Source organism: Ptychodera flava, chromosome 14, assembly GCF_041260155.1.
Source record: "Ptychodera flava strain L36383 chromosome 14, AS_Pfla_20210202, whole genome shotgun sequence".
Lineage (NCBI taxonomy): Eukaryota > Metazoa > Hemichordata > Enteropneusta > Ptychoderidae > Ptychodera > Ptychodera flava.
In genome coordinates, this window is record NC_091941.1 from 38,546,432 (window position 1) to 38,570,342 (window position 23,911).

General features: G+C 36.3%; 1 protein-coding gene across 2 annotated transcripts; it reads right to left on the minus strand.

The window, feature by feature from the left end:
• Positions 1 to 4,931: 4,931 nt before the first annotated feature.
• LOC139150404 (carboxypeptidase B-like) lies at positions 4,932 to 23,212 on the minus strand. 2 transcript variants are annotated; one of them, XM_070722749.1, is made up of 10 exons: positions 22,979 to 23,212; positions 19,153 to 19,228; positions 17,597 to 17,803; positions 16,692 to 16,793; positions 11,746 to 11,850; positions 10,839 to 10,949; positions 8,820 to 8,910; positions 7,876 to 8,084; positions 7,206 to 7,290; positions 4,932 to 6,699 (listed from the first exon to the last, which is right to left on the minus strand). In XM_070722749.1, exons 1-10 carry the CDS (start codon positions 23,065 to 23,067, stop codon positions 6,509 to 6,511), a joined length of 1,266 nt encoding a protein of 421 aa, XP_070578850.1. In that variant the 5' UTR covers positions 23,068 to 23,212; the 3' UTR covers positions 4,932 to 6,508. The 2 variants fall into 2 exon arrangements, with proteins under 2 accessions (XP_070578850.1, XP_070578851.1); XM_070722750.1 differs by lacking the exon at positions 7,206 to 7,290 and having other exon boundaries at positions 6,509 to 6,699.
• Positions 23,213 to 23,911: the final 699 nt, after the last annotated feature.

The following is a 23,911-nucleotide window of genomic DNA, read 5'->3' on the forward strand; positions in this document are numbered from 1 at the left end:
AGCCCCTTAAGAGTGAGGACAATATTTTATTTTTGCATATTGTTATCAAAGTGTCCTCTACTAACATAGTGAATATCATATCCCCTTCATGGCATCTGTGAAAGTTACATGTCCTTTCAATTTGAAGCTTGCATATAGTGCATTGTACAGAAATTCTCCCCTTCTGCCCATTTTATAATACCCTGAGCGTAAGTATAACTTAAGCTGGAGGACAATATTTTACTTTTGAATATCGTTATCAAAGTGCTCAAGATATGCAACGATGAAAGTGTATTTTATCAACTTTCTGACTCTCAGGGCAGTGAGGAAACACTATCCCCATCTGGCTCTCAGGGCAGTGAGGAAACACTATCCCCATCAATTCCTATACACAACATAAGACCAGACTAGGACTTACTAAAATTTGAAACATTAATATTTTGAAACAATACTGATAAACGATCAAATGTGCTTGTCCTCAAATACTGATTGAGCAAAATTCTTCCTCTGGTCACCAAGGTGTTAAGTGCGTTGCTATCTGTCACCACAGAAGTACATTTTGTCGCACAACATATCATCAAAGAATTCAAGTGTCTGAAGTACGATGAAAAGGGGCGCCTAACTTTGCCCTGATTCACCACTGAATAAAATTACGTTTATAGTTTGACTTGTTCGTCAGAAAGTATGTTTTGATGCATTAACTTTGACTTGGCAAGATTGCTTGCTTGGGTGTAAGGGGGTGGGGGAGCCACTCCCCTGACGGAAAGTGATGCAGGGCGACTAATCTCGGCCACATTGTTATTCTCGTGTGTTGACTGATTGGAAGTCTAAATAAATGGACGTAATGTGTGCTACCGACCTTTTACTAAGATTTCGGATAAAGTTTTAAATGCAACCTGTGAAGATGTAATGCTGGTTGTCGACACACTAAGCGTTCAAGTCACTTTGTACCAAATTTAAATGAGTTACGGACAACGGAATTCAAACCACGCTGTCAGGAGTAAAAATCTGTTTCCGTTCGACTAGTGTATCAAGGGCAGTAGCTTGCGGGGGGGATTTGAATTTCCACATTGTCCATGCATAAATTTACGTAAATGAACCAAATCCTACTTAAGCTAGGTACTGCTTTCCTTCCCTTTTTAGCTATTTGGTCAGGCTACGGGCCTTCCATTCCCAACACTTCGTATAAAACTGAATCTCTTCCAGTGTGGAAATTATCAAGACACACATAATACTATTCTCCATCGTGACATTCGTCTACTGACAAACATGAAATATCTGGATGTTTTGTTTTTTTGCCGTGTCAAAATTATCATTATCTTTACAAGACATATTTAATTGTTGATATACAAAAATAGACTTGTTAAACTAATTTTATATGTTTCACACTACTTTTTCACGGGTACACAACATCAATTAGCGGTACACACACTGTAAAAATATGTAGCGGACGCTAGACGCGTCTTTACGTGTTCAAAATGTAGATGTCGGTGTTCAAATTTGAACGGCTAGTGTTCATATTGTTAACACTAGTGTTCATATTGTTAACAATGACGTTCTAAACCTGAACACTATGTGTTAACATCGACCCCCTTCAAGTGTTCAAAAACTCAGCATCACAGAAATTTTACAATACTGTGAAACAATTAACAGTCTTTTGTGTTTTTTACTTTACAATCGCTATATTAAATTTACTATAGCTTCACTGTCAGGCAATCGTAAACAGATTTTGATGTAACGAATTTCACACTATGTGAAAAATATTTCCGGCCTACAATTTCTGAAAGCATGTTTTTTCTAAAAAAGGAAGTATACAAAATAATTGTACACGTTTATTACGGGTTGAAAGTTTAAAAATTAGAAAAGAAAATCAGAAAACCACCATGAACGTTTTAATTTTAACATCGGCGTGCAAGAGGCGTTCTACTTCTAAACACTTGGTGTTCAAATTTGGTGTCTTTTCCTATCCCATGATGCATCAAAACGGAAGTTGCGACATTTTTCTTGTAAACGCACCCTGAAGTCGTGATCGTGCGGAAGCAAGACCAGAAAGGGTAAGTTTCCTCTCCAAAATAGTAAAAGTTGTTAGATTTTTGAAGCATCTATATTATCGTCCTTTGAAATTAATTGTATTGTACCTTGAAATAGCTTAACTACGTGAAGAAACCTTTTTTCTTTCAGTGGATGCTATACCAACAACGAGCTGTGACTACGCCGTGGTACTTTTGGCCATGGCATATCGATCGATCTCACTCGGGTCATGCAAGGGTCATCGCAACACAGCTGTAGCGGTAACCCTTGACCTGAGCGCGATCGATACGCCTTGCATAGTACCGCTGCGTAATCACAGCTAACACATGTTTTTAGTAAACACAATCGCATGAAAACATCAGTTAAACATCATAGAGTACACAATGTATTGTTTCAGCATATGAGAGTTTGGCTTTTTTATTTTAATCAGTTGATGACAAGAAGCAGCAAATATTTTGTAACAGTATTGAAGAGAGGCACTGTATGTGAAAGTCTCCCCTTTTCCTTAACCTTATCAGCCCCATGTCTTTCATTTAAAGCTTCATCTCGCCATATTACCTATTGTTGCATTTTTTCAGGATGTAAAAAGTTGGATTTAACTGAAAATCTAAGAGTTGTTATAGAAGCTGGTGGTACAGATAACGAAGAAGATGAGTGTACAGGTAGCAGTCTGGAAACAAGCTTGAGAACCTCAGTTCATCTTTAATGTAGATTTAAACTTCCAAGGGTCAGTAACTGAATTTTGATAATATTTCTGTATTTTTGTTTTGAATTAATCTAAGCTTTGGTAGCATGCTATGATCAACTAAATGTTGCCGGAGAATAAGCTTTCACAGACGTGTAGTCTCCCTTATTTAAATTAAAGCTGAAAGCAACAGACCATTCTGAGTAAAAATGTCCACTCTGAATTACTGATTTTTCTGTAATTTTCACTCTGAATTTTCTGTCACTTTCTGCTTCAATTTTTCACCCCACTTGCAACTGATGAAGGAGATTTCACGTCTTTGAAAGCTTATGCCCTTGTAACATTTAGTTGATCATAGCCTGCTACCAAACCGTAGATTATTTTGTATTGTAGCTCAACATGTCTCTTGTAGTTAGCAACTGGTTTTTAGCTTTGCCGTCAGCTAAATAGGTGGATGTGTAGCATCGTCCTTAAATTTGTACATCCAAGGGTTTTTCTTCAAAACAGCCTGTACGAATCCTTTAATATTTGGATTACAGATCCCAAGGGATTACCCTAATCAGATATGTTCAAATTATGATGAAATCTGCAAATTTATATTTTTGAGGCTAATTTTGCTATTTTTTGGCAAAAATCTTCTTCTCTTTTTCTGAGTTCTTCTATATTTGGTAAACATGTCCCTAAAAATGACCTTAGTCAAATTTGTGCTAGTTGTGATGAAATATTCAAATTTTCACGGCAATTTTTGCCATTTTTGGTCAAAAAATCTTTAAAAGATCTTTTTCAAAACTGCTAATCGAACAGCTTTGATATTTAGGACATAGATCTCTACTGATAGTCTTTTTCAGATTGTTCAAATTATGCAGAAATTTGCAACTTTGTATTTTTAGGACATTAAAGATAAATCAGACATTTTTAAGACATTAGGGATTACCAGAATGTGATATATTCAAGTTATGATGAAATGTTCATTTTTTTCATTTTAAGGGTGATTTTTACAATTTGTGGTAAAAAAAATTGTATAAAAATTAATAGCAGGGTACACCAGAATTTGAAAGGTCTTTACGAATATCTTTTAAATTCCCGAGAAGTATATTTTTGAAATGTCACCCATTTATTTCAGGGTTTATTTAAAGATATTACAAAAAAACAAATCTTTTTGTTTATGAAGGACTTTGTTGGTCAAGGAAATAGGTTTTACCCTGCCAAGGACCCACTTTCCCCACTTTCTGCATGTTGTGCCTTACTGTGATACTTTGACAACTTGACATGTTGTGTTTAATTTAGTGTGGACAACTATATACCATCTGAACCAGAGAAGCCTTGACTAACTTCTATTTTCTTCAAAATTTACAATTGTCTATACAAGAGGAAATGTCTTTAAGAAACCATCTTACAAAAATGCAGAATGCATTTCATACATATAGGTCCTTTCAACACAATAAGTATGCCAGATTTTGAGCGTTTTAGATGATTTTTGTACATTTTAAACAAGTATGAACATGAAAACGTAATCCACAATATGGTGATTTTTATTGCTTTTTTTGATAGCAAGGTGTTAACACTGTTGGTTTTTTCCTCTGACAAACTTCACATACAAAGTTGCAATGTTTGTTTGCCCTTTTACAGTAAATTATTGTATTTTACTATAGAAATGTTTCGTGTATTTTTAGAATAAAATAATTTCACTGGATATAAATCGTCTGTAATGTTATTTCCAGGCTTGAACACCCCCTGAACGCCCAAAATTAAAGGTGTTCAACAAGCGCGCTTCATGTGTTCTAGCCTTTAACACGCCTATCGTTGAACGGCGTCCATGCGTTCAAAAAGTGTTACAGCCCTTTGAACGCGTAAAAGCGTTCAATTTTTTGAACACATTTCCTGTGCAACGTGTGTTCAGATATGGAACACCATGGTGTTCAATATAATGTCTGATGAACACGTAGCGTTCAAAATCTGCACACGTGTGTTCAAAAATTGAACGTTGGTTGAACACGTAGTGTTAATTTTCTGAACGTCCAGAGGCGTTCAAAAAGTGTTACAAAAAGGCGTTTAATTGGTGTTCTATCCTTGAACACTTAACTTTACAGTGCAGATAATCACAGAATGCTGTTGGAAATTTGTTTTCTTCGCATTTACCGTATCATTGGTGAGAATCAAGGATAGTTGGTGTGTCTTTCTTTCTCTGAACTACCTTCATAATCGTGGGCATTTCAACATATGACAAATACGCAGATTCATGCTTTTATATACAATCCTTCTATTTGACTGTGAGAAGAGTCAAGCTTGTCCATCATCAGTTTCGATACAAAATACAGAAATGGTAAATTTAATCTTTTGGAGAAACACCAGCCGTAACTTTTGAAAGCATTTCAAATACTTGTGTTCCTGACAACAAGCACGTTTTTTATTCTCCCCAAGGCAAATCAACCTTTAAACGGAACACACTGATGACTAATGATTTCTAGAAGTCCACTCATAACTTTTAAAGTATTTTTCAAAACAGTATAACAATAATTAAAAATGCTTGAAAAGTTATAATTACAGGTAATGAAAGTTCATATTTGGATTTCAATTACTTTTGAACAACGGAAATACATCTAAAACAGTAGCTGCCATGGTCAGACAATACGAAAACATTATTAGAATGTACTCTGTTGAAAAAAAATTCATGTGTGTTAAGACCTCAAACATGTCCCTGAGTACTGGTCACCTGTTCGAGTCCTTTTCGACAAATGCATTACTAATATCAAGTTTTTAATCGCCGATACATTTTATCGTGTGAAACCAGCCCGAACTGTGCGTCATTTATGTTTTTACTGGCTTAGAGATAAGAGCATCATAGGATAGCCGTCCATCATTAACATTTAGCCGTGTTGAGAGCGTGTCCGTTCTTTATCCCGTTGAACCTCGTTTGGCCAACTTAGCCTGATTAATTTGGTTCACCTGAGGTAGATTTTGTCAAACTTGATTTAACCCCTATCTTACCGCATTTTAGCACCGAGGCATATTTGAGGTCTTCACACACGTGGCTACGGGAAAGTTTAATCATTGTCTGACATGCTGTCTGTACGGTGACATTATCACAAAAACAACTGAATCTAGCCATGTAATACATCAATAATTCTATGAATACACTCTGACGTGTAGAATCTGTCTGATTTAGGACGTCTGTGAGCCGTGACTTCATTGTCACCGAAACATTCGATCGAAATGCATTTAAACTGCAGGAACAATATCTAGATACCAAATTTTCCCCGTTTAGACCAATGAGGGTGTATAGCCTGCATCACCGCTTCTTTAAAGGCAGAGCAGAAAGGCTGATCAATATAAACTTATGATGTGATTTTCAATGGGAGATATAGAGGAATCTTAAATGTCCTCAGAACTTTAAATTTCAAGCCAACCACTTTTACATGTCTAAGGACTTGAAGGACCAAAGTATTATTTGAGTGTTTTAATGAATCTTACAAATTAGAATAAAATTTTTGCACGGTGGTAGCTGCAACGTTAACGTTTAAGCGTGACCGAAGTTGTTGACGGCCAGCTTAGGTGAATTATTAAACATGTACAATCGCAGTGCCTTTCAATACAACTTACTGCTATTGAAATCGAGAACGCGTATAAAGACTAATAAGAAATTGAAGACGAAATACTAAATTATATGCTGTAAAGTAACAACAAAAGTAGGTTTTCTCGGATTTTGTTGACGTCATCGTTATCTACACAAACCATTTATTCTATAAACTTTATAATAACGTTCCGAATCTATTTATGCCGAGAAAATGACAGACAAAAAAGTGTGAGCATTCCTTATAGCAAATTATCTTTCAAATATGTCCATACTGCAAGCATTCCCCGAAATGTTTCCACGGCCGTCGGGATGATCTGATCTTTTGGAAGTAGGAATCCATAATTGCCTGTATCTCTTAATTCTATGGAATATGAGTGAAGTATGTTCATTTCACCGTAACCCCAGTCAACAGTACATCCTGACGCGATATCTGAAATATCAATACAGCTCAAATAAGTTAGAAAGAGAAGACTAGAAAAGCTGACGAGAACATTAAAAGTAGCTTTCTTTGTGTATGTATGTATGTATGTATGTATGTATGTATGTATGTATGTATGTATGTATGTATGTATGTATGTATGTATGTATGTATGTATGTGTGTGTATGTATGTATGTATGTATGTATGTATGTATGTATGTATGTATGTATGTATGTATGTATGTATGTATGTATGTATGTATGTATGTATGTATGTATGTATGTATGTATGTATGTATGTATGTATGTATGTATGTATGTGTGTGTATGTATGTATGTGTGTATGTATGCATGTATGTATGCATGCATGCATGCATGCATGCATGTCCTTGAATCACCGCACGTACAAATATTAAAACAACATACATCAACATTCAGCATATATGAAAATTTGTAGAAACAGATTTTTTTCTTAGAACCAGAGAGCTGAAAGAATAAAGTTTAAAATAAGACTTACAGAGAAGATCCGAAATGGGACCATATCGATATTCTGTACCGTAACTACTGAACACGGCATCCACGAATAGCTGTCCAACGTCCATCTAGTGAAATAAACGACATAGTATAGTATAGTATAGTATAGTATAGTATAGTATAGTATAGTATAGTATAGTATAGTATAGTATAGTATAGTATAGTATAGTATAGTATAGTATAGTGTACTATAGTATACTATACTATACTATAGTATACTATAGTAAACTATACTACACTACACTATACTATACTATACTATACTATACTATACTATACTATACTATACTATACTATACTATACTATACTATACTATACTATTGGATAACCTTGTCTAGTCAAGTCTATAGCGTTGTGTGCGTATTCAGTAACACAATGCTATTATTGCACCCATTAGGGCGTTAAAGCCCGAACAAAGACTAGTTAGTATAGTGTTCAATAGTACTTCACTCAGCACCGAATTGTCATAAATTGTACTCATATTTCATTGTAGTTATATTGATAGTAATTATCTCCTTGGACAACAACGATCCTTGTAACGTTCTGTTGCAGATATTTTGGCCAAAACATCACATTGAAATTCCGGCTGATGAAGCATCTACAACACCATACGCATCAATGATACAGGGCGTTGCTGACTTTAAATACTTACATGGGTCTCATAATCGTCTGGGTGTTTCTTCGTGTGTCCCCACGGATTGAGCCACATCTGGGAATAGCTGTGGATATCCATTATGAGTACGAAATCTTGAATCTTTCCTTGTTTGGTGATGAAATCAACGACATTCGCGACTTCTATCTCGGAAAGCGGATGCTGACCTCTGTACGTTTCCGAACATGGATATGGACTTGCACCGATACCTGATACAAAAATGTTGTGTAAGCAGCAATCTGATTAAACTTAAAATGAGAAGCGACAGCAAGAGAATGCCGCGTAAGGATGCACGTCGCCGTGCTCTACATTAATCAGATTTTACAACCAGCTATGAACTATTGTAGATGGTTTCTGATTGATAAGATAACCCACTTCAATTGAAGGTGTCTGTATGATTTGATTGTTAGCACGTAAGTCGATCGTACAAAATTGAAAATGAGAGGTAACGGTTAACATTGAACTTACGAAATGGTTCATAACTTTGTGAAATTGGGATCAGAATTATTTGATTTATCGCTGAGGGCGCAAATCAGTAATAGCATGGAAGGCGACTTCGATACCCTGCTCCGATACCCCTAGGCCTGTTCATTGCCATCATAGAGAGTACCGTGGCACGCATTCGCTTTACTTCGAAGATGTTTATAAATATGATAATTTGTGAGCATTTAAAGGTATAATACGAAAATCGCATAACTCCAAGACTAGCCTTGTTGATCTGACTTAAAAACAGCCAAGCGTCGGTAATAGAATTGTACCCTGGGTTTTTACAACAATCCACACGCATGCAAGGGGAAATAAAAATGTCAATCCTAAGGAAATTATGCGTGGTTGTTTTGATGTTGTGGGGCCATACATATTGACATTGTGTAACATCCCTTTTGTGTCCATATTATTGGTGACTACCATTATATTGAATATAAAAATGGTGAATTGTTTCTCACCTCCCCATTGGTAAGGCCAGTTGCGATTGGCGTCTGTACCGTAGCAGGTGGAATTATAGTTCCTCGATCGTGTCTTCCGCCACAAACGATTCTGTCAATGAGGTTCGATCAAAGGAGAAAGGAAAACTGATCAGCGTCGGATCATTGCGATCATGAAGTCTTCAACTTCACCCACAATATTATGCATTATTTCAAAAGGATTTTGCATCGTTTGTCGTTCTTGCGAGCAATAGCAAGGTAATGTCTCAGAGCATACTCCCTGCCTCGCCAATTTCATAGAAATGTCTCATTACTCATGACGAGCATTTAGTAAACCGTCCAATTTCATAAATTACATTAATTCATAAAACTACTGTTTAAAATAACGACGGTGACAGATAGGAATTAAGAGTACAAAAAACCATGGTCTTTACAAATATAGTTTAACACATAACTTTGACGAACCATAGGTGAGATTTTGAAAGCTCTAGATCTGATGGAAAGGTAAACCTTGATCGCTTGACCTAGCCTTAATTACAAGGAGGATTGCGTGACAAAATATCTTAAAGTTACTTTAAAGGTCTTACAATAGAGGATTAATGAACTTATCCGGGTTCACAGGACGTTTTACATTGGAAAGAGCTTTTCTCTTACTTGTAGATATTTTGCGGTCAGATATTGGTATATAACATGTGATACTCCTAGTCAAAATGGCAAGTCCTTTTCAAACACATGAATATTTTGTACAGTCAGTAACCCAACCAAAACATTAGGCTACATTCACAAATACTGGGGTGGGAGCCTGGAGGAATGGCGATTGAAATCTTAATTCGTCTTAGACCGCCTCAATATCTTCCCCCAAAACATTTCAAATCCTACCCCTCTATATGATCAAGTATGTTCACCCCCTAAAAAACACTATTATATGGCAAAACATTTATAACATTTATTAAACCAACAATATTAAACCAAGATTTTGATGTCTTTTTTCATAATTTTTGTTTTTTGTATCAACTCACATCCTTTGTTTTGCACCCTATCATGTTGAAATATTCAGTAATCAGCTTATCAACAAGCTAGCACATGTGTTGTGGCAGTTGAATTTCTGTATAGCTATAATCTAAAATGTAAATATTATAATGTCACTTCAGCATATTCATATTCAGGCTGTGTTAACAAGCTGAAAGCATTCCAGCCTGCTTTTAAAAATTTAATGACAAGAAAATGAAAATAAAATTAAATAAAAATGTTCAGAAAAATTTAGCTACTAATCATTCACATCTTGGTTATTCTCTATGAACAATGCATTCTTTGCAAAATGGCAAATACGGGAAGCCATAAAGAAAAATAATTCTAGAAGTAAGCTGTGCAACATTTAAATAATACCACACTCTAGCAAGGGATTTGTTGCCCGCCCAAGGGATGGTGCTCATGACGACTCCCGAGCCAATGAATTTCAGTTTGGACTCTAACTCAATCATTAATAATGGTCTATGCATATACAGACTTTGCTGACAAGTTTAATATCATGAGTTTCGGCATGCTGTATATGGATGTAGCAAGAAACTGTAGTTGACATATTGAAAAGAAATATTGAAAAAAAATCAGCAGTTAATGTTGCAGCTTTTGTCCCCTGTTACAAGGTCTACTTCTTGATTTTCTTATGAAAATTCGATGGTATTAATACTATACTTTAGATTTTTTCAAAAGGCATGAAATGCTGTAAACTATTCCAGATTGTTTAATTATGATTAATATGAAGACTCTGGATGACATAACAATGTTATTCATTTATTTCTTTTCAATGAATTACCACCAAACCGTGGAATATGAAAATTTAAAACAAAAGGGAACCAAAATATTTTCAGATCTCACCCCTATGATACCCTGTGCAAACCGTTCGAATCCCACTCTACTACTCCCAAAACTTTCATTCCTCCAGCCTCGGTATTTGTGAATGCAGCACAGCATCACAAACAAAATCACACTTTAATTTATGAAAAAACGGATGGATGATTTATTCGTAGAGGGCGTACTCACATTAGTCCAGGTAAACTCGTAGCCATCTGGATTGGTAATTAGTAGTATATAAAAATCAAATGTGTCAAGAAGGTCCGTTATTTCTTGATCGTTTCCATAGCGTTTCAGAAGCTAAAAGAAACAATGGGTGTAGATGGTTACATGTATTACGTTCTTCATTGTGAACGATATTAGATGGAAAACAGATATATACATGGAACGCTATCTTTAGGTCGTCTAAAACTAAGGAAGTACAATGACATCGATTTTTAAAACTCCATCCTGAATTCTGTTTTTTTTAAATATTTTGCTGTTTCAAAAAATCTTCTATAAATTGAATGGGAAAGTAAGATTTTGGATATTTTCAATGTCAAAAAGGTGAGCATAATTTATTGAACACCATAGAAGAGAAATTGTAGTCATTTGACTGATATGGCTGCTTCAAGTTGCCTCAGGTAGTACTAGAGTATGACGCAACATCCTGGGATGGAGTGCATGTCACGTGCTCAAAATTTGTGCAGAGGAAGTGGAATGCAAAATGCATTTTTTTATCAAAGTGAAGTTTACTATGTCTAGCTTATCGGTTGAGTGAATCAACATAATGTTGCTAAACCTGAAAAGCGAGTTTCAATATTTTGGTGCTGTATTCAATGGAGAGACACATTTTAATCTTTCTAGTTTCCAGTAACCCTGACGGAAAAATATATATATATATTCATCGACATTCTAATAACGGGCTCCGTCCTTTAATGTTTGTAAACCATTTTCATATGTTAGCCCTTGACACATCAGAGAGAATCTATTAATAAATATGACATTTTATATCTGCGAGAAAATGTAGCGACAATTTAACATTTATTTGATTTATCCTTTAAAGAAGACAGAAATACAACGCTAGGAGCATCATTGATCCAACGATTAAACCTACCTGATTTGTCATCCAGATATTGGTAGCTGGAGAGATCCACTCTCGGGCATGTATACCACTCTGTATCCACAGGGCTGGTTTTGTTTCTTGCCAAGAGCTACCCACCTAATCAGTGAAGAAGGAAGCAGTTATCGTAACACTTGATCAATTTGATCGGCTTTTACACCTCAGGAAATTGTAAGTGCCTTGTCGAGTGCTTGTGTACGCGTCCTCTGTAGTATGATTTCAACAACGGTTAATTTCAAATCTTGCCGACTGACTAATTTCATTAAGCCTTCTCGCGCAAGTATTTTAATTTCGCTATTATTACAGAAGACTTTGAAGAATTTTGTAATTATTCTTAGCTTATCAAATACAAACAAACAACAAACAAACAAACAAACATACAAACAAACAAACAAACAAAATTGAGTATGTATGCACGATTGGAAAATAACGCGGTACCTAATAACTACAGAGGCTTTCCTGGCACCATGTTTAAGAAAAGTTAACAGAGATACAAGACTGTCTACAGCCCAACTACACGGTGTGGAACTCTCCTGTCCTGGTTTTGAGCTTGTAACCTCCACAAATGTAATAATCTCCACAAATGTAATATCAACCACAATTGTAATAAAATGCACCCATAAATGTAATATCACCCATAAATGTAACAAAAATCAACCATAAATGTAATAAAAACACCAACCACAAATGTAATAAATGGTAACCATAAATGTAATAAAAAAAACACCCACAAATGTAATACTTATCAACCATAAATGTAATAAATCTATTTTGTCGTTGCAATCGAGGAATTAGCCCCTAAATATTGATATATGTAATAAGGAAAGCAACTCCACACATTATTCATTTCTTAGTTGTTTGTGTTTAGTGTGTTTTGCATATTTGAAAATGTATTTTACGTTTCCCTGTTTTGTGTACAGAACTGATTGGCCATGGCTAGACACAGCTGTAATCTGAACGTCAGTGCAGTCTCTACTCCAGAGTGGGGAAGACTGTAAAACACTACGATCCTTTAACGCCGTTTTTTTCGAAAATTGCCGTACTTTCTTAATCGATCGCCTCAAATTCGTCTTCAGTGGATAAATTGTGTGGAATAATCGATAGATTGTCTGTATTCCTATGTTGTCCCACTTGAAGTTTGTTCCTTCACTAGGGATGCCAGGATGTCTGATTTTGTTCTACTGTGTTCAAGGTAGTGTTTGTATCGTTTTTTACTACATTGAAATATATGTTCTCGTCAACATGTTTTGTGTCGTAAGTTTCTGTTATAAGGTTTTATATTTCTCTGTTATTTGTTCTGAGACATCTGTCATAAACTTTGTGTGGTATCACAGGTTGACGTCCCTAGTTATTTTGACGCTTCCTTATTATGTAATTATCAGTGTCTAGAACTGATGTTCCACTTCCATCATCTAACGGTTTGATCAGTACCTCGCCGTTTTCTGATAGCGTTCTCAAAGTATTCTATTCTGTGTTTCGGAAAGGAAACCTAGTTTCAGGAAAGTATGCAATAACATTATACTAGTCTTATTAAAGTTATTATTTACTCAGGGCATTGATAAACAAATGATCACATATGCAAGTTCAAGTTTATTACATTTATGGTTGAGTTTTATTACATTTATGGTTAATTTGTTTATTACATTTGTGGTTGCGGGATGTTACATTAATGGTTGACTATCATGCCGGAAAATGCCGAGAGGTTTTGACCGTTTAAGAAGGGCTTGACTACGCAGTTTCTGCGTAGTGAAGCTTCATTACGTATTCATGGTGACCCCTGGCCAGCTGTCAATAACTTTGGGGGCTTTTGTCTTTTGGCCTGCTTTGCATATGCGTCGTTGGACACGACCTGCCAATCACCCAGGTAGTCAATTAAACTATTAATTGACTGTTTACCGACCCAATTAACACTATCCAGCAGTATCAGTCATATTTTAATCGCGTGGCCCGGGTGGGCACAACGTAGGAACGCGTGTATTTCTGTGTGTACGTTTCACTTGTGGTGTTGTTTGTACCATCGTGTGTCCTTGTTTCACCTACAGCATTACCTTCAAGGTGACAGGCTTACTATTAATGTTCAGTATCATTGCACCGAGTTCTGCCCACGGTGAAAACCACCTGTTTTGCCTACTAATTACTGCCCGTCGCTGCCCGTCCTGAATGTAGCCTATCTATAGCTACAGTAATCACATAAATCATTTATCAGTTTTGATATATACTCCTAAATTGTAAGTTTGATCAAAATCGAGACCACATTCAAGGGCTATGCAGACTGTCCATGTAAGCACACACAGTGACAAGAAGGCGGCAAACACCTACTCACCAAGCACATCGAATCGGCGAAAAGAGCATAAAAAGCTAGGCTTATCGCCAAAACAAACGCGCCAAGCGCTAACAAAAACCCATACCAAGCGGCCCTTTTCAGGGCCACCAATACTCCAAAAAGGGAACTACCAAAAAATACGATAAGATGACATAGAACACACAAACACTTAAAAGAAATAACAAAAATCGTACACATAACAAACAACTGAAACACAACATTAAATACAAAATAAACAATCACAGTAACGTAACAGAAAACATGGCCGTGGAAATAAATCAGCTATTTCCAAAGAAAAGCCGACAACAACATAAATTCAACAACAACCTATCATCGCTCAAACTATGAAACTCCGAAAATAGTACTAGGCAAAAGCCTTAAAATTCATTCGGACACCAACAAAACCAAACAGAATAAAACCACCTCAGGATTTCAACAATAAAGTCGTATAATGTGACTACGCTACATCGTGAGACACAAACAATCGCAACAACACCAATTCAAAGAAAAGTCAAATTGGACTCCACGAACAACAAAAAAACAAAAACTTGAAAGCTATCTGAAGCTTCTAAACTCGCACTTCTAGAGATACCCTTTCAAACAAGGAAACAAAACATGTCGCGTGCCAAAAGAATCGCGATAAACCAGCTTGCAAACATTGGACAAATTTTGGGAAAATAACCCTTCGACAAGGGTCGGTTTTTCGTTATTGTCAACACAAACGATTACGTACTCGAGTGCGAAAGGCAATTACGTAACACTCAGTATTATACACAACAAGCCAGAACAAACAGTAAACAAAGTAAATGAACTATTAATTAAAATGTACGAGAACAAGCACATCAACCAGGATACTTGTAAGTATCTTGATTCAATAAACATAAATCCGTACCCCGCAGTGGTACTTATTGCCTAAAAATTCACAAACCTCCGCAAAAATCTAAAAGACACACCAGTCAAAACAAAATTTACCGAAGTAAAGAAATATAGAACAAACAAACCGAACCACCAACGGACTCACAACGTGACCAAAATTAATATACTTGCCTCGCTAATCGGAAAGCAAGACCACTAAAATGCATTAAAATAAATTTTCACAAACACAAACTAAGGAAAGAATCTACACTGCGACTGATGAGAAACCACACTCGGGTTTCGAAACGCAAGCGTCAAAGGGCGACTCTATCAACTTTTGTAACAACATAGGTCCGGCTGCGTCTCGCCATAAGCTTTCCCCCACCATGGAGGTAGTAGAGACTCCATGCCCACACAAACAAACATTACCGTACACACTAATCCAAACTTCTCTACAAATATCCAAAGCGAAACAAACATTTCATTAACACAAACAATCGGATAAGGATGTAGGAACACATTTTCGAAACGAATCAAACACAAACTCGACACAAAAACATCTAGGATAGTTAGGTGGGGAGCCTGTTTCACATTTTTTACATCTCGCCATACTGTCTATGATTCTAAAAATAAAGTCATCTGCCACTTTTTCTGTATACGCGGTTTGGCAAAACTCATCTCTTCAATCGAAAGTCGGGCGATTTCATGGTTCTTTGGGGCACTTAAGTGTACGTCGAGCTTAAGGAATGTAGTTACATTCGCGATGTTTTATTCGAAAATTATTTATTCCTTCAAGGGCAAATGCACATAATTTATGCTGTTGGAAATACTGGCCGCTCATAAACAAGACAATAAACTCAATATATGTGCATTTTTACTTATATTGTCAAAGTACCACCGACACCCACAAAAAACCAAATGGTTCAGTCCAGGTATTTGCAACTCTGCCATCCGACTGGTCAACAGGAAATCAACCATAGGTGTCTTTTGGCACGCGTATACGCCAGTCACCTAGGCGACGGTAATCTGCACCACTTATCACCATCGGGAAGGTACTCCTCCCCCTATACCACTGGTGATCCCACCCTCAAGGCACTGCGTCATTCGACCAAGCATTGTTATTGTAATTTCCTGCATAAAATTAACAGCGAGGTCAAACGGTCAAAACCTCTCGGCATTTTTTCTCATGTTTTATTACATTTGTGGTTGATTTTATTACAATTGTGGTTGATATTACATTTGTGGAGATTATTACATTTGTGGAGGTTACAGAGCTCACTGTAGCCTGGCTCAACGAGCTTGTAAAGTGAGCCTGGTTTCGCTGTACGCATGGCTTTTAGCTGTTCTAGTCTGACTATTGAGAGCACATCGAAAGTAACAAATTAGAAGCTGTTTACCGAACCAGAGGCCATGAAAGAATCTATATATAGAATATATATTATACATAGAATATATAAATATGAGAATATGAGAATACATATATAGAATATATATTATATATAGAAAATATATATATGAGACAAATGCAGCTATTGTATACTCGTGGTAATTTATTTTTCAGGGAGTTTGCTTACTGTTCCAGCTAGGTGAAAAGTAGATTATTTAAACCATTTTGCACAAGTTAATACTGCCACAAGCTTTGGTCCAGCTTTAAGAAGTACTCTTTCACAAAAATTTGTGTGGCTTGTAATAACTTTAAGAAGTACTCTTTCACAAAAATTTGTGTGGCATGTAATAATTGTCTGAACAATTGCTTGTTTACCTTCAAAACCCTCATTATCCTTTGTTCATAAGAATGGCCGATAGAGAAAACCTTGGTTAGTTGAGGATACTCCGCAGCAGTGTCTTGAATCCATCGGTCAATCTAAAATAGTGGAAGCAACAACACTCACAAAATAGTAACTTAAAATGAAAAAAAAATCGTAAATATATTAAATAAATAGTGTCAAGGCTTTTTCATCTTTAAATCTTAAAACGGTAAAGCTCGACAATGAAAAATGGTCTTGAACACTAGACGAATCGAACAAAAAATCGGTCTCGGGACTGGGTACGGTATAGTAATAAAGTGGTGCTATATAAGCGCAATATCAAATTTCACCTGTCATGGCTCTTCGTTCATTTATACGTCATACGTTGACAGCAGACAAATGTCACACTTGAAATACTTACCGTGTTAACATCAAAGGTTTAATCCTTACTGAACATGAAATGTCAAAATCGCACGCATATTGTTGTGCGGAATCAGTGTGTATTGGTATAATTGGTATATCGTACCCTAATTATTCTAAGAGATGTCCGTTTCCGATCTTTGCAGTTACTTAATACAGAAAATGATTTTTGGAAAGGATTGTCAGTTTTTCGAAACTAGAATATCATATGTTTTTCAATCGAGACTTTCGCTCGATTTGTGCAAATGACACATGGGGGGCATGTCATTTGTCCAACGTGTGACTAAGAAAACTTTTTTTAATAACGTCACAATTTTGTGAATTTGATTGTCGTCAACCGATTATTAAGACCATATTTCAATTTATCATAACGCCGTATCATTGGAGTTGTCCATCCGTCATGATATTTACAATATCACAAAACACCATCCATAGTTAAAAGCATTGACGAATACTATTCTCCTGTTTTGTATTCCACTCATACTCATGTAATTCTCACCTCGTAATAGGTGTGGTATCTTGAGTAGTCAAATTTGCTTTCTGCTGGCTTTGCGAATGAGGTTGCATGATACTGTGCGTCAATCAGTTGCTGGATATCCTCAATCAAGACGTAAAATAGAACATCATTGGCTAGTAACAGTTGTACCAACTCTTCTTTGTTTTCTGGTGACGTCATGACATCGTTCGGGTAGTCCCAAAATTCAAACTGTAGGAGAGGTCAGAGAATAGAAAATGGACAGCTGCTTGATATTTCTGATAGGTATCATCTGAAAGGTCACTGGCCACGTAGTTATAGATGAGATTCCAATTCCTTTTTTCATACTGTTGTTGTTGTGTTTAAGCATAGACCCTCGAGAAAGGGTCTATGGTTTAAGCTATTTCTACAAATAAAAGGTAGTACAATGTTTTCTTGTGGAAGAAACTATTCTGGCAAATGACCACAGTGCTTTATTGAGCGGATGCATTTATTCAACAAGCTTTCTCTGTGCTTGAACAATGAGCTGTTTGTTAGTTCGCTATGAGGATAACAAGCTTCTGAACCAAAGTCACTATGAAGGTGCCATATCAATAGAGGAATAGAATGTAATGACAAAATGCTCAAAGTCTTCAAAATTTTGATGAGGTTCTTTCATTCAAAAAGTTTACTGTCAAAGGTAATCTCTTTTTACAGATAGGATATCATTTGTGCAATCAAATGGACACTTCGTGTAACTTATCGCAATTCAAAGGGTGATTTGATGTCCTCTTCATTGACATCAAATTCCGATCGAGTTGTGAATATATGTACATACACAAATGGCTACTCACAAATACTAATTCAGTGTTTGGAACGATATTTTTTATCGTTTAAGACACCGAATTTCGTTTTTCCAAAAGATTTGAGAGATGTCCATCTATGGCATCATTGAATTGATGAACTGTTCGAGTACTGTCCAATTTTAAGGACAAGTTTCATTCTAATGTAGGTAGGAAAATATGAGAGACATGTCTAACATCGGTCGCTATGGATTCCGCAGTATTCATGGTATAAATTTGAAGGCCAAAGCTCACGGTTGTTGTCTCTTTGAGTGCGCAATATCACAAAAATATCCTGATGTCATAATAACGGTCATGAAGGCAACGATCATGTCACGAAAAATGACTAAAAATTAATCATTCACTGAAATGATTCAAGTATTAATTTTGTAGGTAGCAAATTAAGGAAATTTGCTACCTACAAAATTAATACTTGAATATTTTCAGTGAATGATTAATTTTTAGGAATTTTTCGTGACATGATCGTTGCCTTCACTGTAAGAATGTGACGATTTTTGGAAAAAACACGATGTGAACCAATTTGGGAGAATAGGATATTGTGGTAATGTTTGTTTGATAAGCAAATTTAAACTCATCTACTTTTCTTTCTTTTTTTTGCAATTCATTTGTTTTCATGGGTAATTTGTAATATTGCAACTTTCAGCTATAGGGCACCCTAACACTTCAATAAATCTGAACTACTAAAAGATCCTATTCTCCGAAATTAGTTCAAATCGTGTTGAAACCAACGAGACTTACTTTTTCCGAACGTAGGAGATCTATGAGAAAAGGTTCATGTTGGTAATTCAGAGCAGTCAGGCGAAGGACTTGAAACCTGTGATGTATGGAGAAAAATGAAAAGATGTGGCATTCTCGGGTCATTTTATCATAAGGCAAGTGTGCATTGAAGATAAAATAAAACCATTTCCAGGGCAATACTTTCATGGCATTCGTATCAGTATGTGGTCGCGTAAAAGGGTCCCCTATGACAGTACTTCCTCAGCGTCGGGTCATAAAATCTACTTCATTGCCATAGCTACTTCGGTAGATATGAGACCGGCATAGATGACAGCTAAAGAAGACAACAATAAAACGAAAGCGACATATTATAATCGACCAACCCAGCGCCTACTTGATATCATAATGTGTGATAGTTGGTAAGTCCTCGACTTTACGGCTCTCATGCAGCTAAGAGTCCCTTTATTCATTATACATCAGATAAATAGTAGAACGATTGTTCACTGGAGAATTGTTGTCATGGATACACCTTTTACATCCTATATTAAGGTGTCCTGGTGCTTGCCATAATACTGCTTTTGTCAACAAATTTTACCGTTCTTCTTGCTCGTCAGAATACATGCCTTGATCAATCGCAGCAGAAGCTACACTGTCAATTGTACTCACTCTACGTGTGTTGTTATGACAATGAAAATATTTTCAAGGTGCCCTCAACTTTTTCTTTTCACGATTCGGAAGTTGACAACTGATTCTATTTATGAGAACAACGTAGATGCTTACCAAAGGTCCGCAGCGAAAACTTTGTACAACATGCTGGGACCACCAATTTGAAGAAATGCTATTCTGTCATGTAATTGTAACTGTCAGAAGCGATGCTTTTTAATTAGCGACGTTTATAAATTACTGTGTACAGATTTGTAAAGATGTATGTTCCCTTTTTGACCAAATGCACTCCAAATTCACTTGCAATACTTTTCATTCAAATACAAGCTAATTTATGAATAGTTAAAGAGAAATTTTTTTTAGAGAACGTTAGAACAATTTCTGTTCGTAGTCAACGTTGTAAGAGTTTTGATGTCTATTGGTGAAACTAAAACGCACAGTTGTTGTTACGAATTAATGAAAGAGTCAAGACATGCTTAAATATCTGTATTGTAATCTACGCTGAAGCGATGCCATCAAGACTGATCTCGGTAAGCGTTTGCTTGAATGCTTTCATACACAATTTACAATGTACACTTTAATGTTATGTATCAAGGAACACGCCAGGGATTGATGAGATCGATGTATAAGAAATACCAATCAGTAAAAGCTTAAATTATGCTTTAAAGCCACATAGAATTTCGTTTGTTTCCGCTGATTGTGTTGTTTGTTGGTCTGATAAAATTTTAACCAAAGAGCAGTATATTCCTAATAAAAAGGATAAGTATGACTGTATGAATAAACACACACACACACACACACACATACAAAAGTTTAGACATCTATCGGACAAGATATAATTTTGTTAACTAGTTGCAATTTTATGTCCTATTACACTACAGAATGCTATAATTTTAATTGTAATGTCAGTGAGTTTGTTCATCGCTACAATAAGCGGGCCTAAGGGAGCATTCGTTTTACGGGGGGGGGGATCAGAGGAATGTAAACGACAAATGAAACGTAAAAAGCGACCCCCTTCACATTAAATTTCTAAAATTTGACCCCCGCCGAAAAATTCATCAGATTTGATTCATTAACCCTTTGCACCCTATGGCCCTGGGAGCAAAATTGGGCCCTTCAAAAGTGTTTGCAAGAAAAAGAGTGACCCTCCCCAATTTTCATGAACAAAAAACAGCGACCCTCCCCAAGATGTCACAGTCCGTATTAATATATCTTAATTAACATATAATTTCTCATTTGACTGATAAACTTTTAAAGAATCCTTTTTGAACTTAAATAATCACTTGTTTTTCAGATCTGCTCTTTCAAACATGAGATCCTCATCAAGTACATTTACATCAATTGTCAAACTTTTATAAAAGCACATATTTTGCTGGTTTTGTATTGTAACACAATATTCATAGTTTCCTTACGGACCATACTGTATAGAGATTAGAATCAACATTTTTGGTGAAATCCAAAATCAAATATCTTGCTCACACATGGACCTGTGACCACCCTTGTCTAATCAAGTATATTAATATCAATAATCAAGAGTCTGTGAATATAAACATTTAACTAGTTTTGTTTTTAAAAAAAGATTATTAATAGTTTCCTCAAAGACTACAATGTACGGTGAATCAAGCAATATTTCGGTGAAATTCCACAGTCAATTTTTTTCCGTAACTCCATAAAACCTTCGTAAAATTTGACCCCCCCCCACCTCCAATCATTGATTGTAAAATTTGACTCCCTAAAAATTCAGTTTGTTTGCTTAAACCAGAAATCACACAAAAAGTCAGTGTAATTTTTGTCATAATTATTAAGAAAATAACAGGTTAAATTTAACAGGTTGATGATTCTTAAGTCATTTCCGCCACGGCCATTTCCCCGCAATTCAGACTGCTGACCACTAGTGTTGACTATCGCTAGCGCAATCAGAGTGGTTAAGTTTCCCAATAAAGGAGAAAGTGATATTTTATCGATAAATGCAAGGATTATGCGTCAATGATAATCTTTTATTTTTGCATGAGTAAAAGTCAATTTCGAGAGACATCCCCGGGCTATAATCATGCGTGACGGCATAGAACACATGTTACTACTTAATTTCATTACCGTACAACCACCTGTGTTACATGTATTTCGTCAACACTGGCGTGAGCTAATGGAACAACAAGAAGATAGGATATTAAAAGTGTAGATTCACAACGTTAATTTAAAGAACCAACCACACAGGTTGAATATGTAGATCTGAAGTATGGCCTGCTGTATGGCAGTTTTCCGCCAATTCGAAAATCGACGTGTTACCCAAAACCGCAGACAGGCGCGTTTCTGTGATCAATCACATTATTGCCTTTTACTCTGGGGAAATTCTATTTTCCATTTCTAGCTTGATATTAACTTATCGGGAAGTTACAGTTTGCCTGCATCAGTCCATTTTTTTGATATCCAATGTCTAATGTCCTCTTTCAGAAGTCCGTAAGTGAAATATTGCATCACAAAGTTCATTGATATTCTGTCACAGGGCAGATCAGTGGCCGTATGATGTCTACGGCATGTAATGTGTGTGCTACAGAACTCACTGATTCTAGTCGCAATTATCTCAACAAATCATTTAGCTATAGCATGTAACACTGACAAGGTCAAAGCCTTCAAGCCGACTAAAAACTAAAACACACTGAAAGGGCCTACAAATTTCATGAAAATGACCGCAGCATTCCTAAAACGTGCGAGAAGTACGAATGTACTGTGGTACAATACTTTTCTATCAATCTGCGATCATAAAAATATTCGATATCAACGACTTAATTGGCTTTTGTGTTGAAATAAGCGCGATTCAACCAATTATAATCAAAACGCACCAGATGTTGAATGGTATCACTTCATATTGTGTGGGGATTTTCTCCTGTTTTCATCTGTCCGTAAAAGCCACAGTGATTATGCCTTGCACTATCGCTTTTCCCACAAATACAAAGTTCACTGACTTTGTACAGACTTGATTCAGACTATGGTTAAGGGTAAAGTAGGTAGCATAATGGGAAAATTTATCGTAAAATGTAAGCTTACTGCAACACATAGATAAATGCACACGAACACACACCGTCACACGCACACAAATGCATACGTTAGATCACAGGGCATTTTACTGTCGACCAGCGTCGAAACTACTTGCCTTGTGCATTAAGATCAGCATGTTATGGCTTACCCGTCAAATCTCACACGATGGCAACAGACAATTCCCGCTGTACACAAAATCACAGAAAAATCCAGTAAATGTTGAAGTTGATATCCCATTGCAAATACCAACAACTTATCTCACGCTGTTTGTTTGATTCACTCCTTTATACGTTAACACGGTGTAATCTTCAATGACCAAACTCTTCGGATCTTGTGAGATATCAATTATTTCGACATTTCCTGTCTCAGAGGTTCTCTTCACTTGACGTTCCCAATTAATGAGCAGGGGAGGGGGAGAAGGGAGGATCACCTGGCAGAAACTGGGGTTGTTGATTGGCTCAGACGATGGCAGGGTCGACGATTCTCTTAACCCCTACAGAAATAACTCCACAGCGATACAATACGAGTGAACGTGATATCATTCTTAGGGGCACCAGCAAACGATTGCACAGCGGACATTGTTCTCAACTTCAAAAGTTAATTGACCGAATGATTCGTCACATGGATAGTCGTAAAACATGTTGACTTTCACTTATCATTCAAGTGTTTCTGTTTTACTCTGATAAGTGACATATCCATTCGCAGAAGTATGATATTTCACCGTAATCTTTCAAATACAGTCTGAATAGGTGTCATACTCCCCAAATCATACTTGTGCTAATGATGTCATATTCAACACAAGGTAGCTAATAACAGCAGTCTCGTATTTATGATAGGACAAGGAAAGCTGTCATTGTTTGCAAATTGTTCCTATGGTTAGTATATAATTTTGGATTATTTGGTATTTTAGCCGTGTTTGAATCGTTATAATTGTATTCATTTGCTTCATATTGTTGCGATCTTTTGTCGCCGACAATTGTAGATTAGAAATGTCTAGAGAATTAGCGTTGTTCCAAAAGACTCTATTGATAATTCACACATCACGTGAACACGTGACAGTCATCAAATACTTCCCATGAAA

Excerpts from the sequence above, each read along its gene's own strand:
- LOC139150404 (XM_070722749.1), bottom strand. The coding sequence starts at position 23,067 with ATGGGATATCAACTTCAACATTTACTGGATTTTTCTGTGATTTTGTGT. Across the intron at positions 19,229-22,978 it reads CATCGTGTGAGATTTGACGG|GTTTCAAGTCCTTCGCCTGA; the intron begins GTAAGCCATAAC and ends CATACATCACAG. Across the intron at positions 8,911-10,838 it reads ACGAGTTTACCTGGACTAAT|AATCGTTTGTGGCGGAAGAC; the intron begins GTGAGTACGCCC and ends CCTCATTGACAG.